Below are 15,484 nucleotides of genomic sequence, written 5' to 3'. Positions count from 1 at the left end.
TAGTCTAGGTCCTGTGCAATATGCTGATATTATTGTGGGCTTTCAACGGTATTTGTGCATTTTGGGGTCTGTAAGTGTTTGTGGACACCATTTATTCTGCATAATTTTTGGGAGTTCTGCTAAAATGGGCATACTGTATTTATTTCAATGGGTAGAGGTATGTTATGAATTGGAAATGCCCCTTAAATATTCAGTGCCCTTGCATTGAGAAGCATTTTGTGTTTGTCATTTTCCACATATGACATGTGGAGATTCTAATGTTCCACAACAGGGCATGTATGGCTGCTGTGAGCACTGTGGGTACTGGTGGTGTCCCATTTGGCACTGGCACAGTAACCACATCCTTTATAATTAGACATCTTGGGAAGTGCAGATTTGCATTTTCTATTGTACACACTACTTCAAGATGTGGTATTGTTGTGGAGCTTCCTACCACCCATCAGTCTCATCTGGCCTGTGTGTTTGAATGCCGACACAGTACAAATTAGAGGGGCAATCATCGAGCCTTGATGGGCAGATGATCAAACACTCAGAGCCGTGGAGGATTTGGTATAAAAATATACAAGAGTCCCAACCATGTGTAACTGCAAATCCACAGACTAAAATATTAACATATGGCATCCTGTCATCCCATGAACAGACTTTAGAAAGACACAAGCCCTGGAATGTACAGAGATAGTGAATAGAAAAACTTCCACTGCTGTGTTTCATATGGAATGGTGCAAAAGCAATAAAGTATTAAAATGTTTCTAGGGAAGAATGAAGGTTCTCGCTCAACTATCTTGGGGCTTAAAAGGATTATCACTGTAGCTTTTTGTTTAATATGTCTACGTGTGATTTATTTTACATTAAGTGTGAATGTATATGAAATCCGTGTATGTCATTGCTCTTGAACGGATCCTAAATTGGAGCCAGCACCTGAGCTGCAAGAAGTGGTGCAATTAATTTACCCAATGCATATTGACAGGGCAAGCTCTTTTGCAGACATTAAACAAGTATTATATGCCATGTTCTGAATGAAAAGGCCCTTTCTATTCCACATTAGAACATCTTCGTGACACAACTGTGCTGGGAATTTCCCTAGTGTTCCCCAAGCAGTTTCTGCAAGTTGTCAGGATGTGTAACCTTTCAGCAGCACAGAAAGAGGAAAGTAAATATCAACCCCCCCCCTCCCCCTATTCTTTGTGATTGTGGTAAGGTTTTTGGTTTTACCTTAGCAGTCCTCCATCTCACTTTAAGACGTTAATGACAATTTCCCAAATTGAAATGTAGCTGAAATAAAGGCTACATTTTACCATATTTGGCAACTTAATATGCCCAACATAGTCACAGCAGATTATCTACGGTATCAGGATTTTATTATAGGATTTTAATATACAACAGTTTAAATTGTAAGAATTACAAATATGTAAAAGCTGTTGAACACAAATGCAACATGGCACTCTTGCCTCAAAGAGAGGGGAAAAAAAAAAAAAAAACACACCTATTGCTTTTGTGAGGCATCTTTAGTGCCACACTATTTTTTTTTTTAATTTGTTAAATAGCCTAAGTTTACAAAGACATAAAAAAAAAATTAAAAAGTTTCAACCTTCCCATAACCTCAGTTGTATAAAGTTTCACCATTATTTACAAAGCCCCTTAAATTACATATAAATAAATATGTACAAAAGAAAATCTGGAGGAAGAAAAAAAAAAAAAAAAAATTCAAGATGCATCATCATGCCACAATGCCCTCCTTGGGACTACTCTTGAGGTTACTTATGTTAGCAATAGATTTTAAACACCTTTATAATGAAAAATAAAAAAAACACACTGAGGCAAATGTTATTTTGTGAAGGTGCAGTCAATTTAAGAAAAATGAGATTGTTTGCATCCAAAAGCATCAATGTATTAAAATACAGGGCCAAGAGAACAATAAAATGTATTTGAGAGGGCCTACACTTAAATGCTTTAAAACCCTATAAAAACCTGAAAAGTTAAGAAATGTAAAAAAAAAAAATCTATGCAACAATACCTGAAAATGTAGTAGGCTGACAAGACAAAATTATTGCATATTTAAAATTAATGATGAAAAATAAATTTACACAATTAAAACACCAAGTTGGAGCAATATCAAAATGAAATGTGCTACAATTGGCTGAAGTCACACCAAGTACATGCATACCAGCCAAATCTCAAGTCCAGATTTTCATTGACATCTACAACCTCTAGTGAACAGTTTCATATGTTAGGGAGGAGGGTATAACATTCCCTGCAAGATCCAGGTAGTCTTATAAAATGGTCCAATGAAATGTGTGTGAGGGGAGAAGAGGCTGAAGTTGAGTGCAAAAGGATTTTCTGGAAGAAAATTCTGCCACTTGAATTTGAAGTTCCCTCTCAGCCAAGGCAGTGGGCAGTGGAGATCTGAAAATAGCACCGTCCCATTATATTCCAGGGTCTATGGGCCACAAGTCTGGTCATCTTGAAACTGAGACCATGAGAAAATTGATTGGTCCAACGCAAAATGTTCCTTTAGTCAAAGTAGTCCACCCTATATCATTTCCGGTGTTTGTCCATCTTGTCTAGACCTTTGTTGCCTTCTCCTGGACTTTGGTCTCCTGTGTTCATGTACATTTTGTCTGCAATCTTTAATGCCTCATTTAGGTAGTTCTGTACAGATGTCATAGCGGCACAAATTGCAGCACTCCCAAAGCCATGCGTGATGAGGCTGAAGTGGGCCAAACAACTTTGGATTCCAGGTTCCAGGATGGGATTTGGTCTTGCGTTGCCCAATGGAGTCCTGTCCTGTGTTAGAAGGTCTGTGAATTCTTTGCAAATTTGCCTATTAATGGAAGGGGAAAAAGTTAGAATAGTTCACGATGATAGCTATGCAAATTACAGAAGTAAATATCCCCATGTGAATTGAGGAATTACAACAGCAATAATGTGCAATAGTAAAAAAAAAAAAAACATGTTCCTACATACAAAACTTATGCATTATATAAAAACACATGTAATTTATCAGAAGTGTGAAATCAAAACTGCAGTAGTTCATAGTATCATAGGTTATACGTTTGAAAAAAGACACTTGTACATCAAGTTCAACAAAGAAAGGGAAGGGATTCGATGAGGAAGGGATTTCGGGATAGTTTCCATAGTTGCCCATGGAAACCAGAGGAAAATAAAAGCTGACATCTGATTGAGAGCCAACACTTCTGGTTAATCTATCTGCTGGGTATGGTTGACTTTTAGAAGCGCTGCTTACTTTCGTGGAGGAGGGGGGGGGAGAATTAAAATCCTTTGCACTATTCATTTCTACAATTAAAAAGAAATGGCTCTGAAAAGCTTAGAAACATTCCCCAAAAGTTATTGAAGTGTATCTAAACCTAAAAAGGTGCAGTGAAACATACAAGATAACCATCCCTAGTTCAGACTAGACTAGATTTCTGCAAAGAGTTTGTATGTTCTCTCCGTGTTTGCGTGGGTTTTTTCCGGGTACTCCGGTTTCCTCCCACACTCCAAAAACATACTGTTAGGTTGTTTAGATTGTGAGCCCCATGGGGACAGGGACCAATTTGACATGCTTTGTGCAGCGCTGCGTAATCTGTGTGCGCTATAATAATAATAATTCATTATTAATTATTATTATTATTATTATTATTATTATATTTCCCATGATGGACAAAATATGGCCATTAGGAAAATAAATAGAACTACATGATTTTTTACTTTTAATCAAAACCTTTTAAGGCCTCTATAATAAGTAGCATTTTCAAAGCAATTAATTCAAAACTATTGGAAAGATATGCCAAAGTCTGGTGTATATAGACCAAGCATAAACAGTACTTCAGGCTGTAGGGGGGAAACAATCAAGGTATTTTTATCCATCGGAAATTCTGCCGATGAAAAATTCTAATAATTTTGCCTCCTGAAAAAAAAAAAAATAAATCTCAAAGTATCAAAATACACTTAAAGTACTTGTTGTTTTGTACATCATAAAAGCTTAAACCATGCCACAGGCAACATTTGTCTCAGTAACATTTCAACATGCAAGTTTCCTTACATTCCAAAAAAAAAAAAAAGTTGCAGCAACTTTTGAAAACCATCAAGATTTCTTTTGTAGTTTTCAGCAACTTCATTGACCTAGTGGAACATAAAAAGTTTTATACAAAAACTTCTGTGGCCTCCTTTTTGCTCCTCTCATGGCCTGCAGTGAGTAGTGTTTCTGAAGGGCAAACATTTTTTCATTAAGAATATTACAAAAGGTTATTATCACCTGAACCATTTATTTCTGCAAAACTAAAATTTGGCTTAAAAGTTTACCAAGTCTTTTCAGCATTAGGAAAATAGCACACATATTCAGCATGGATTTTCTTGAAGAAAGCCTGTGTTGCAGCATGGTGAATAAGCATTCAAAAGAATGTTATTTTGCTAAGTAATGTAGATAATGTTTTTTTTTTTTTTCCTCTCTTTGGTAGAGAAATTTCCGTGCAAAGCGAAAAATAAAATATGCAAATATCTGGATCAGAACATAAATTCAAATCCAAAAACTACTTCAAATATGCAAGGTCTTTGACATAACAATCCAGACAATGTGCCGTTAAGCTACCTGTACACTAAAAAAATGTCCGTCAATGTACGTGTTTGCACAACCAAGTTTGCGTCAGTCTGGCGTCTTTTTTTTAAATAAGTCTTTGGGTGATCACTGAAAAAAGAGAGACATACTCTACCCTTTAACAGATCCATCACGGGCACTGGTATTACAGAATGCGACTGCACTGGATGCATGTTCATTAAACTAATAGAATTGATTTTTTGACTGGACCTTGAACTGGAGATTGTAGACTCCCCTGTGTCACCTCCACATCTGAATACTTACTTTGCTGCAAGCAACATGTTTTTGCGATTTGCCATCTCATTACGTTCCATGTGTGGCCGGCTTAAGTATTCCGCCACTGCCTTAGAGGGGAATTCTGTTTCACAGACATAACCAAAGTCCCGAGCGAGGTGTACTGCTTCACCTGCAAAGAGAACATATAGGTTACCATGATTGTAAAGGATCCTTTCAGCACATATTTTTTTCTTTTGTTTAATTTGAAGAAGAGAGAGTTGTAAACGAATGCAAGTCAGACAGCAAGATCCCAACCCACAACAAGGCTAGGAAAAGGGAAGTGACTCACTAGAGAGTATGTGGATGGGTAAGGGTAAGTGAAAGGAGAAGGAGAAAAAAAAAAAAAAAAAAAAAAAAAACAGTTCTCAATATTCTGTTAAGAATATGAGCAAGGCTACATGCTATAATGAGCACCCATAATGTCCCATCATGCAATCCCAATGACAAGCAAATAACACATTTAAACCACTGCTCCAACATAAGACTCAAGCCAAAGCATTTCCACCACTAATGGGTTTTCCACCCACCCCCTAAGACACTGACCTTCCACCAATGATGTCAGAAGTGTAACATTGGCCGCTTTCCTTCTTCCGGCTGGTAGGTTTAGACCAATTTTTTCAAGTTTCTCTCGCAATGACCTCCCTCCGTTTTTAGATTTGGCTCTGAAGGAAGAAATAAAACAGGTTGGTAACTTTTGCAGTCATTTCAATGTTCATCCAACAAAAGAACTCTGACAAGGGTGGTGCTATAGAGAGAAGAGGAGAACAAGACCTCACAAGTAAGCTCTGATGTCACAGGCAAGATTTCCCCAACAATGAATCTAGAATGCATCACACAATGAATAAGAGCAACTATTTCAGAAAAATAAAGGGTGCCTGGGAAATATATGTATACTATAGCCACTCACTACCATATAGGTAGATGCTGAATTTTAACACCGACACCAAAGTTCTTTTCATTTCAAATTCTACAAATATAAAAAGATTCAATTAATTATGGAACATCAGCCACAGGAACAGATGTTTTTGCACTTTTAAGTTGCTAACCTCATGGCGCTCATTAATGCCTGCTATTTTTAGACAGAAAGTAGCCATATGTTAATGTTATGCTCCTAACCTCAGCCTTCCCTTCATATATACATTTTTAGAGAAAGATGGCAGAATCCTGACTATATACATAGGAGATGGTGATTGAGACAATTAGTAGATTTCCAAGACCTTCTTCAGTATTCATGTTGAGAAGGTTAATTATGGTAGAAGGACACTAATTCTAATAAGTATATAATATAAATCAGGTCAGTTATAGCTAAAGGTATATGGGGTGATCACCTTATTAAGGTCTTCTTTCACTTCATCCCAGGTGTTTTGCAATAAATATTTGCATAAGAGTTCAAATATCATTAAGTCTCTACAGATAACGTTTTATTTTTATTTAAATTTCATAATTAATTGTCTTGATAATGGTGAGACCAGGTACTGCTCCTTCTGTGTGGACATCAGTGGCTTTGCTTGGATTAGTGAAAATGTGACCATTTTATTTTTCTGTTTAAGCTGTAGTAGTTATTATCTGAACAGACACTTTGAATACTGCAGTTGCTTTGTGGGATTTTTGCCATTCAAAAAAAAAATCCAAAGCACAAGAACAGGTTTCTTTCATACATTTGAATACAATTAGTTCATATTCAAATTAGAAAAACTGTTAAGCGAGTAGAAATGCGGTCTAACGATTTATCTTTGATCTGCCAAGATCCATAATATGAGGTCCCCTTTAACAGGACCTTTCAACAAAGCCCACCATTGTAAAATTTAAGAAAAAAAACCCACACCCGAAAAGGAAAGTTTTGTTGCACTACAAATGTTAAAGATTCTAAGCATCCTCCTCTCGAATGTAAATTCTCTCATTAAATAAAAAGCAGTTGGGCGAGTCTCAATGGCTGGGAGAGATTCTACACATTAACTATTTAGAGATCACTTTAGCATCCAGTAGCTTACCATCTGCTGCAAGACTACAAATTCTAACAGACCCGAAGACAATTAGGAGCCAAGTTAATAGTGCATCAGGATTGAAAGAAAGACCATCTGAACATCAACCTGGGCATGATTGGAATATCTGCTTCAGATCTTGGTGTGGACATTCACTCAAAAAGGGAAACCATTATATTATTCTTTTTGTTGTGAATGCCAGCCAGAAACCGTGAACATGCATTGTTTCGGAGTAACCATAAAATGGGTTTAACATAAGAAATTTGTGGGGACAGCTTAACAAGGAATCCAATGCACAGTACAAAGAATCCCAACAAGAATCCCCCCCCCCCCCCCCAAAAAAAAAAAAAAAAAAAAAAGATTTATACATGTTGGCTCTAGGAAAATATCCATGCATGTATAGCATACAGTAAAGGTGAAAAGTTTTACCTTCTAAGTACTCCTCCAAGTAAGGATGCATTCAAGCATTCAGGGGGTGACAACCGCCGCTGGACTTCTGCCACAGTAACTTTGTACTTTGAGGTGGAACTCAAAAGAGAAAGTCTTCCAGGAACAGAGCAGAAGACCTCGTTTGGATTAATGACCATCCCCATCAAGGAGTCTTTATGGTAGGGCATGTTGAGGGTGTTTTTCCCTGTGAAGACATTGATATTTAAGAAACATTTAAGATAGTTTTCTTTAAGGCCAATAGACTTTAATGCAATAAAATTTAATGCAGAAATATTTTATTATTAGTGCCTTCTCAAATGTATCTTATATGCTCGATCAATGGCAACAAGTTCTTAAATGAAATAACTTAAATTATTGATGGGTTTGAACCAGATCGGAACATTATCTTCACCAACCAAAGTTCTTTCCATGTTCATGTACAGTAAGGGATGATAATTTGAGTCCCATGGGTAACAAGGGGGAGGCATTGATGTACATGGATCAAGATTGCTTTCTTATTCTAAAAAGTGGCAGCACTATTCTATAACAGCAGAGTTTTTCCAAGATAATGTTTGAACAAGCTGACAAAAGGGCCGAGACCAAGTCCCCCTTAATGGGAGCATATTATGTGTATTGACATATATACAAGGGTGTGGAGGACACAATAGCACGTGTTTTAGAAGCTCAGACAATTTACAATTCGTGTGCACTTCAGGTTTTAAAAGGCGACTCCAGAAGAGGACAGAAAGGTTTACAGAGAATTAGCAACACAAAAGACATAAGTCAATACTGAGCAATGTACATGACATGCATCTCAAAAGACCAGCGTAGAACATGAATTTCGCGGGGCAATCATTTGTAAAGAAATGTGGAGGGAGGGGGGAGTGGGGGGGGGGGGGGGTAAAGAAAACTGAATAAAATGAATTGCCTATAATAAGTATAGAAATACTTTCTTTGCAATAAGACATTTAGTTACGCAAAATATTTTTATTTGTATAAGGTTATGGAAAAAAAATAAAAGTCCTTTTGAGAAAAAAAATAAATAAATAAAAAAGTTGATCCTTTAAGATGTGTTTGATAACCAAGAAAAAAAATACTTTGTTTTTAAATTCAACAAGAATAAAAAAGTTCAGATTACACAATCTGAATTCCATCTGTGTGCCCAACCTAAACGAATACTCCAGCAATTACCGCTCTCCAGAAGCAAGCACAAACAGAGTGAACGAGGTATAATGCCAGCACTGTCAAGTATCTGCTATAATGTTTAGGTTCTCTATGACAGATCAATCTGCAGAGCAGTTCAAGCATTCCTAATAGATTCAATTTAATAAAGACCCATGTGACAGCTTCTGTGTATCAAGATAGTAGAACTATTTTTTCAGTATCTTACAAGACTGACAAATAAATATTTGCACAGAATTCATAAAGAATTTATTATATATTACTAATAAATCCTCCCCTTCAATCCATATGTCCTTTTAATGAAGCCACAACAAACTATGTTGCAATGCATTGTTTGTTATATCAAAACCTCATCACCCAGCATAAAATCTCAACAACTAAATATTTTTAACATGACACAATCTTTGTAATCAGGATAGTTTATAGAATAAAACCTTCTGTTTTCACTCAATTTACAAGGGTTAACGAATATTGGATGAGGGAGCAATAAAAATTTTGAAGTCTGAACAGCGAGAGCAGAAAAAGATAAATTCTTTGTTTTTCATTTAAGTCATGATTGAAAAAATTAAAAATTTTGTTTTGTCAAAAATTGTGCCGATCAGGATTTCTTAACAGAAGGCAGATCATGAGATTAGAGTAAAGATCACCAGGCTTCATACTAAATTTAAAGAGGAAAAAAGTTTTAACAAACCTTTCTTGATGACGGTCTGGTCATGCATAATTAGATTCTGTTCTTCTAAACTCTGTAGAGGGAAAAAAAAAGAAAGTTAAGACAAAATTTTCTAAATTTAATTATAGAAATAACCAACAATTTCAAAATATCGAGTGAAAAAATAAAAAATGTGCCAATTTCAGCATTAAACCAGTTAATGTAACATTTCTAGTGTTTTTTGCAAAACAAATTCCATACATCTTTCCTGTCAATTCATCAGTAGTACAGACCCTACAAAATGTATAGGAACTGTCCTATGCCGACTCCAGCGATACCACAAAATATAATTTATGGGCTCCATAACATTAGGTTTAAAGTCAGAGACAGAACAAAAATTAAATAAAAAGGCACAAATAGGATTTAAAAGGGGACATTACCGCAACATCCTCCATCTGCTGTCCAAGGTCTGCTAGACCAAGGTTATCTGCAAGGCTTGAAGAGTCTAGGCCATGTCCAGGTCCATGCTGCAGAAGAATATCAGGCCTTCTTTGGAAGTCCCTTCCCAGCCTTCCTGAGCTGGTATCCAAAGACGGGATATGATGAACCAACCCTGGTCTGTTGTGGTGGGAAAGTCCACTGTGCTCTTGGTTTTGACGATTGGGCCATGCTTGCTGTTGACTAGGAGGAGGGTGAGAAGTGTGGATAGAGTTGAGGGAAAAGGGGTCTCCAAGGTGGGCGTAAGGATCAGACTGGGAGTAAGGCAGAGGCTGATATGGAGGTGGAAAATACGGTGGCTGGAAGTCAGAGGACCCTGAATGCGAAAGTGGAGGAGCTGGGCTGTATAAGTGCTGGCTGACTGATGACAGATGGGGTAACCTTGGATTGCCATTGCTGCCCCCGTCATGTCTGTCCTGCAGATAAAACAAAGAGAAATTCAGTGCATCATTTCATTTTTTATCTTTTAAAATCAAAAATAAGTTTAAAGAATGAACAAATTCTGTTTTGTTTTTTTTGTTTGTTTTTTTTATACAAACATTTACCTTTTTGGGAGGGGAATTTTTTAATACCAAAAAATTGCACTTCTTTTACTGGACACTTAGTTTTCAGCCATCCATAACAGTTTTACACCAAAACAGACATTTTTTGGGGTCATTTTTGCAGAGCTGCGGTGTTGATAAGTAGCTTGATCCCTGGTTTTAGCAGATTACAACTTCATGCTTATTAAAATGACAGGGCAAACTAATCAGTAAAGAAAGAAGCCCCAACAGGCTCCGCTGTGACCCGTCATCCTTTCTAAATACCTCCTATTGATTTCAAATGACTGAATCTAATCAACAGGAGCCAAAACAACCGCAACTTACAGACCATGACCAATGGAGAAAAATGAAGGACTGACTAAAGAAAAAAAGGTTGGAATACTAAAGAACAAGTCATCTCATGATACCCACTGCCATTAACAAATGGTATGTAAATGTACAGCAGGCACCAGGGTATATTACCAAAAGATAAAAAGAAAAATACAAATTGTCTAACAGACAATAACCATCAAACAGCACAATTATAGATTCAACTAAATTCTCTACGTAAATCTGGACAAAACTTCTGATCAGGACTTGAGCAGATGCAATCCCCTTGTCTATGACGCCCACTAGTGGTCAATACCAATATGACACTTAACACAGCGATAAAAAAAAATCTGGGAAACGATATGAGAAAAGCTTAAGAGGGACAAATTCACCTTTCACGAAGTACATACATCTAATACACAACACCATCTACTGATATCACTCCACAAGCAGCTGCCAACCCAACCAGTCACCTACTGCATATAGTCTACATCCATTATATATGATATAATATACACACATTATACAAACAGTGATGAATGCTCACCTCACACTCATCCTCATACTTGACATTGTCTGCTAGTTTCCACAGCATGATGGTGCTCAGTGAGTGTGCACTCTCCCAGGCTCAGCGCTAGATTCCCAGGTGTCAGTAGTTAGGGATCAGGCATGGAAGCTCCTTCACCACTGACTATTTCCCTCTATCTCCCTGTTCTCCCTTAATGCTGCTATTATGGGGACTCCTCCCCAGGGAGGGGGCTGGACATTAAGTACACAGAGGGGTAAGCTGGACCAATCACAGGCACTGTAGTCCGCAAGACACACCCACTTTGCTCTTGCCGTTCTCCCCAGCCTGAAACTGTGCTCAGTGGCTTTTATTATCACAATATTATTGTCAGTGATACTTTATCTGTTACAATCTCCGAGCACCAGCCTCAATGTTTTCTTTCACACTTACTTATCTAAACATTTACAGGCGGCGATGATTGAGCCAATCCAAGGAGCACTGCACAAACACTAATAGTACTAATAGTATATAATAGTATATGCCAGGACCGGCTACAGCCTCAACAAGGCTGAAATGACTGCAATATTGCTGAAATCTTTTCCTAGTCCTAATGTCTGTATGAATATGTATATGTATAAATAGCTAGATGATGTATATATGTCCGCACAGATATACATACATTCACATGAACAGAATTTAAATAATGTAGATATACAATATTCTAAATCTATTTAATTAGTATGCATATTCAAAATATTTAGAAACTTATTAAAATACATTATAAGTATTATAATATATATATATATATATATATATATATATATATATATATATATATATATATATTAATGTTTGTGTATTTCCTTTATATGTTTTTCATTTTGAAGATAAATAAAAGTATATAAAAACTTTTGCTGTGCGAAATAAAACATTTTTGAAACCCTATTATTAAGAGCAAAATATAATGTGCCTGGACATGTAAATCAGCTGGTGCAGGGCACATCTCAGTTTATTGGCACAAGGTTTAGGGCGTCATCCAGTGGGTGTTGGGGTTGGCACAAATAACGGGTAGGATAGGGAAATAAAATCCTTAAGTGTCCGTTAAAATAAACACTTGAGAGGCTCCCACTGTATCTGTCGCCTTACGGATGATTTGAGGTTCTTATCCTGCGCGAGGCTCTAACATGTTGGCAGTGCCAGCCTGCTAGCCAGAGATGTGTGGCCAATAAGAGCCTTCATGTCTATAGGCTAGGAAGTAATGGAGAACATTCACCATTCCCGAATATTGATGAATCACATAATGTACGGCGCTTTCACTAATCATTTTGATACCACAAAAGAAATATGGGAAGTAATTTCTAGTTTGAATTAGCAATTCATTAATTGTTATAGACTATTATTATTATTCTGGTGTAAGGGACGTTTGGATCTACTATTGTAGTTATCAGCATGAATATTAGTGAAGAGCAGCAGTGACAAATGTAGTATTATATTTTATACACATACATGTGGTGAAGAGCCGCAATTACAATGTAGTATTATACTTTGCACACATACATGTGATAAAGAGCAGCAGTGACAATGTAGTATTACACTGAACACACACTGTACACCTGAAGAGCAGCAATTACATTGTAGTGTTATAATTTGCACATATACAGTACATGTGATGAAGAGCAGCAGTGAAATTTGTAGCATTTTACTTTGTACACATACATATGATGAACAGCAATGACAATGTATTATTATACTCTGTACACATACATGTGATGAGCAGCAATGACAATGTAGTATGATACTCTGTACACATACATGTGATGAACAGCAATGACAATGTATTTTTATACTCTGTACACATATATGTGATGAAGAGCAGCAATGACAATGTAGTATTATACTCTGTACACATATATGTGATGAAGAGGAGCAGTGACACTGTATTATACTTTGTACACATATATGTGATGAGCAGCAATGACAATGTAGTATTATACTTTGTACACATATATGTGATGAAGAGGAGCAGTGACATGTATTATTATACTCTGTACACATATATGTGATGGAGAGGAGCAGTGACATGTATTATTATACTCTGTACACATATATGTGATGAAGAGGAGCAGTGACATGTATTATTATACTCTGTACACATATATGTGATGAAGAGGAGCAGTGACATGTATTATTATACTCTGTACACATATATGTGATGAAGAGGAGCAGTGACAATGTAGAATTATACTCTGTACACATATATGTGATGAAGAGGAGCAGTGACAATGTAGTATTATACTTTGCACACACAATGCATGAAGAACAGAGCATGATTTTGCGGGTGACAGATACATCACAGGTTTTCTAATTTCTCTCTGGGGGCCCCTCCATCACTTTACAGGTGCCGCACCCTGCATCAGGGGGTAGCCTGTACTCAGCAGTTAGCCGTCATTAGCATTTCTGGTGGGACTAAGGCTGAAGATGATGAGGACTATATTCTCTGCTTGTTGTCCCATAGAAAAACCCTTTGAAATGCAGGTTTGGGGCTGCAGTAACAGCAAGTGCCCGGCGCCATCCAGATGTCCTAAAAGCAGGTGGAGGTGCACTACATACCCCTAGACCCAATAATACAGGCTAAAACACTGATCTGCTGCATAGTATTAGCGGGATGGTATCTTGGGTGTCTAAACAACACGAGTTTTGTAATTTTATTTCTGTATAATTTAATTTTAATTCTCTCGCAAATTAAGATGTAATTTATGCATTAAGCTTCAACTCTTGGATTAGGAAATTAATCTGCATTTAATTAACATTTACAAATATAACAGAGAAACTTCTAAAACAGACACAGCCCAATATTTTAGAATATTATAAAATAAACGATAGAATATGATATGCATTATGTCTTACAATTGTAAAATAATATAATTGTGATCAGCTGTCCTGTAAATTCCCGCTGGAAATATGTCTCGATATCTATTTGTCTTTTTATGTATTTTTTAACACTTAATCATTTCAGTTTATTTTAATGGTTGGTAATCTGCGCACATTTTACTTCTTAAACTTATAATATTATTTTTCTCAATAATACATTTATGATGTATTAAGGGCAGTCCGCGCTGTAGTTCGCAACTTCCTCTAGTGTATTTTATTATTATTATTTCCTATTATAAATGTCATTTGTCCTCATTTGTGGGAAATAAAGTTTAATCTTAGGATCAGGGTAAGGAATAGCAGCTGTGAGGAAAGATTACTGCAGAAATGTTTCTCCTTGTGGCTCCTTTGTGACTGTGATTCCTCATAGATCCAGCAAGGATTAATATCATACACCTAGCACTTAGTATTGTCAGCAGCCTTCAGCGAGGTGACTTTATTTCTTACTGGAGGAGGCAGATAGTTATATTTAAACATTATTGATATCTTATTTTATTATTATTATTTTTCAAGACCTTTGCTCTACTTTCATTATTTTTAAGAAAAGTGTTGATTGCAAATATGCAGAAAAAATATATAAACTTAACTACAAAACAAATGATAAAACTTATTAATTTCCTTGTTATCACGATTTGTGAAAATGAAACATTTAAACTTAAGAGCTTTACATTTTTTCCATGTGTTAGTATTTCAGTAATGCCTCCCCTCTTTCCTTTGAGCCCTAATAAAGACCCCTCACTTCAATAGACGGTCAATGAAGGGGGTCCCAGTGATAAAAACCATTGACTACACAGAGAAATATGTATAATAGATCCTGAAGGAATGAATCTACAAGTAAAGCGCACCAGACACTAGGCGTCTTCCCCCTTGGATACTTTACCGTGCCAAAATTCCCCAAGGAGTTTGCAGTTGCAGTTTCCTTTGGGTGTGAGGATGTGAGATGTATAGTAAGTGTCTAATATGTAATCTACAGATACAGTACAGAGTCTTAGAAAGATAGAATAAGGCTGCTTACCTGCCACTCTGACCTCCCCAGCAGAGACATCACTCCTGGGATTTGGGATATTTAACCACTAACAGTTGCAAACTTGAATGTTACCTGTAGTCATCCAGCGCCTGGAGACTATGTCCCTGCTGCGCATGCTCATTGACTGCTGCCACCCAGCCAAAAACTCACCTTACAGAGCATCTTCCAGCCCCCTCACACTGCACCTCCTCCCCCTCTATCCACAATCACCTTTCTGCCTCATGTTCAATGCAGGGAGTACAGTGTGTGTGTCAATATCACAGGGAACAGCAAAGGGACTCAAGTCATGGGGTTGAACATATCTACCTACAATTACTCAAACCCAGTATTTTGGATTATCACTGTCTCTGAAGTTAAATTATTAGAATTGTGGGGTAACCAAAGAAGAGAGTTTTATGGGGGGAGGGTATGAATGCTGTATGTAGAGGGTATTATGCATCAGTGTATTTAAGTCAACCATGTGAGATACTTATTGCTAGACTTCTATACACATGCCCATCCTGTAATACTGTCTCATGAGCAATTTTATCTAAGCCTATGGTGTGAGATACTCATTG

The 15,484-nt window shown here is 36.8% G+C and overlaps 1 protein-coding gene across 2 annotated transcripts; it reads right to left on the bottom strand.

Moving 5' to 3' along the window:
• Nucleotides 1–1,349: 1,349 nt before the first annotated feature.
• On the bottom strand, nt 1,350–15,042 carry TFAP2C (transcription factor AP-2 gamma). Of its 2 annotated transcripts, none has more exons than XM_072110695.1 (7): nt 14,916–15,042; nt 9,553–10,026; nt 9,155–9,206; nt 7,282–7,486; nt 5,414–5,532; nt 4,859–5,000; nt 1,350–2,821 (listed from the first exon to the last, which is right to left on the bottom strand). In XM_072110695.1, exons 1-7 carry the CDS (start codon nt 14,943–14,945, stop codon nt 2,536–2,538), a joined length of 1,308 nt encoding a protein of 435 aa, XP_071966796.1. In that variant the 5' UTR covers nt 14,946–15,042; the 3' UTR covers nt 1,350–2,535. The 2 variants fall into 2 exon arrangements, with proteins under 2 accessions (XP_071966796.1, XP_071966794.1); XM_072110693.1 differs by lacking the exon at nt 14,916–15,042 and adding an exon at nt 11,009–11,186.
• Nucleotides 15,043–15,484: the final 442 nt, after the last annotated feature.

This window comes from Engystomops pustulosus, chromosome 6, assembly GCF_040894005.1.
Source record: "Engystomops pustulosus chromosome 6, aEngPut4.maternal, whole genome shotgun sequence".
Classification (NCBI taxonomy): Eukaryota; Metazoa; Chordata; class Amphibia; order Anura; family Leptodactylidae; genus Engystomops; species Engystomops pustulosus.
This window is presented reverse-complemented; position numbering and strand designations above follow the sequence as displayed.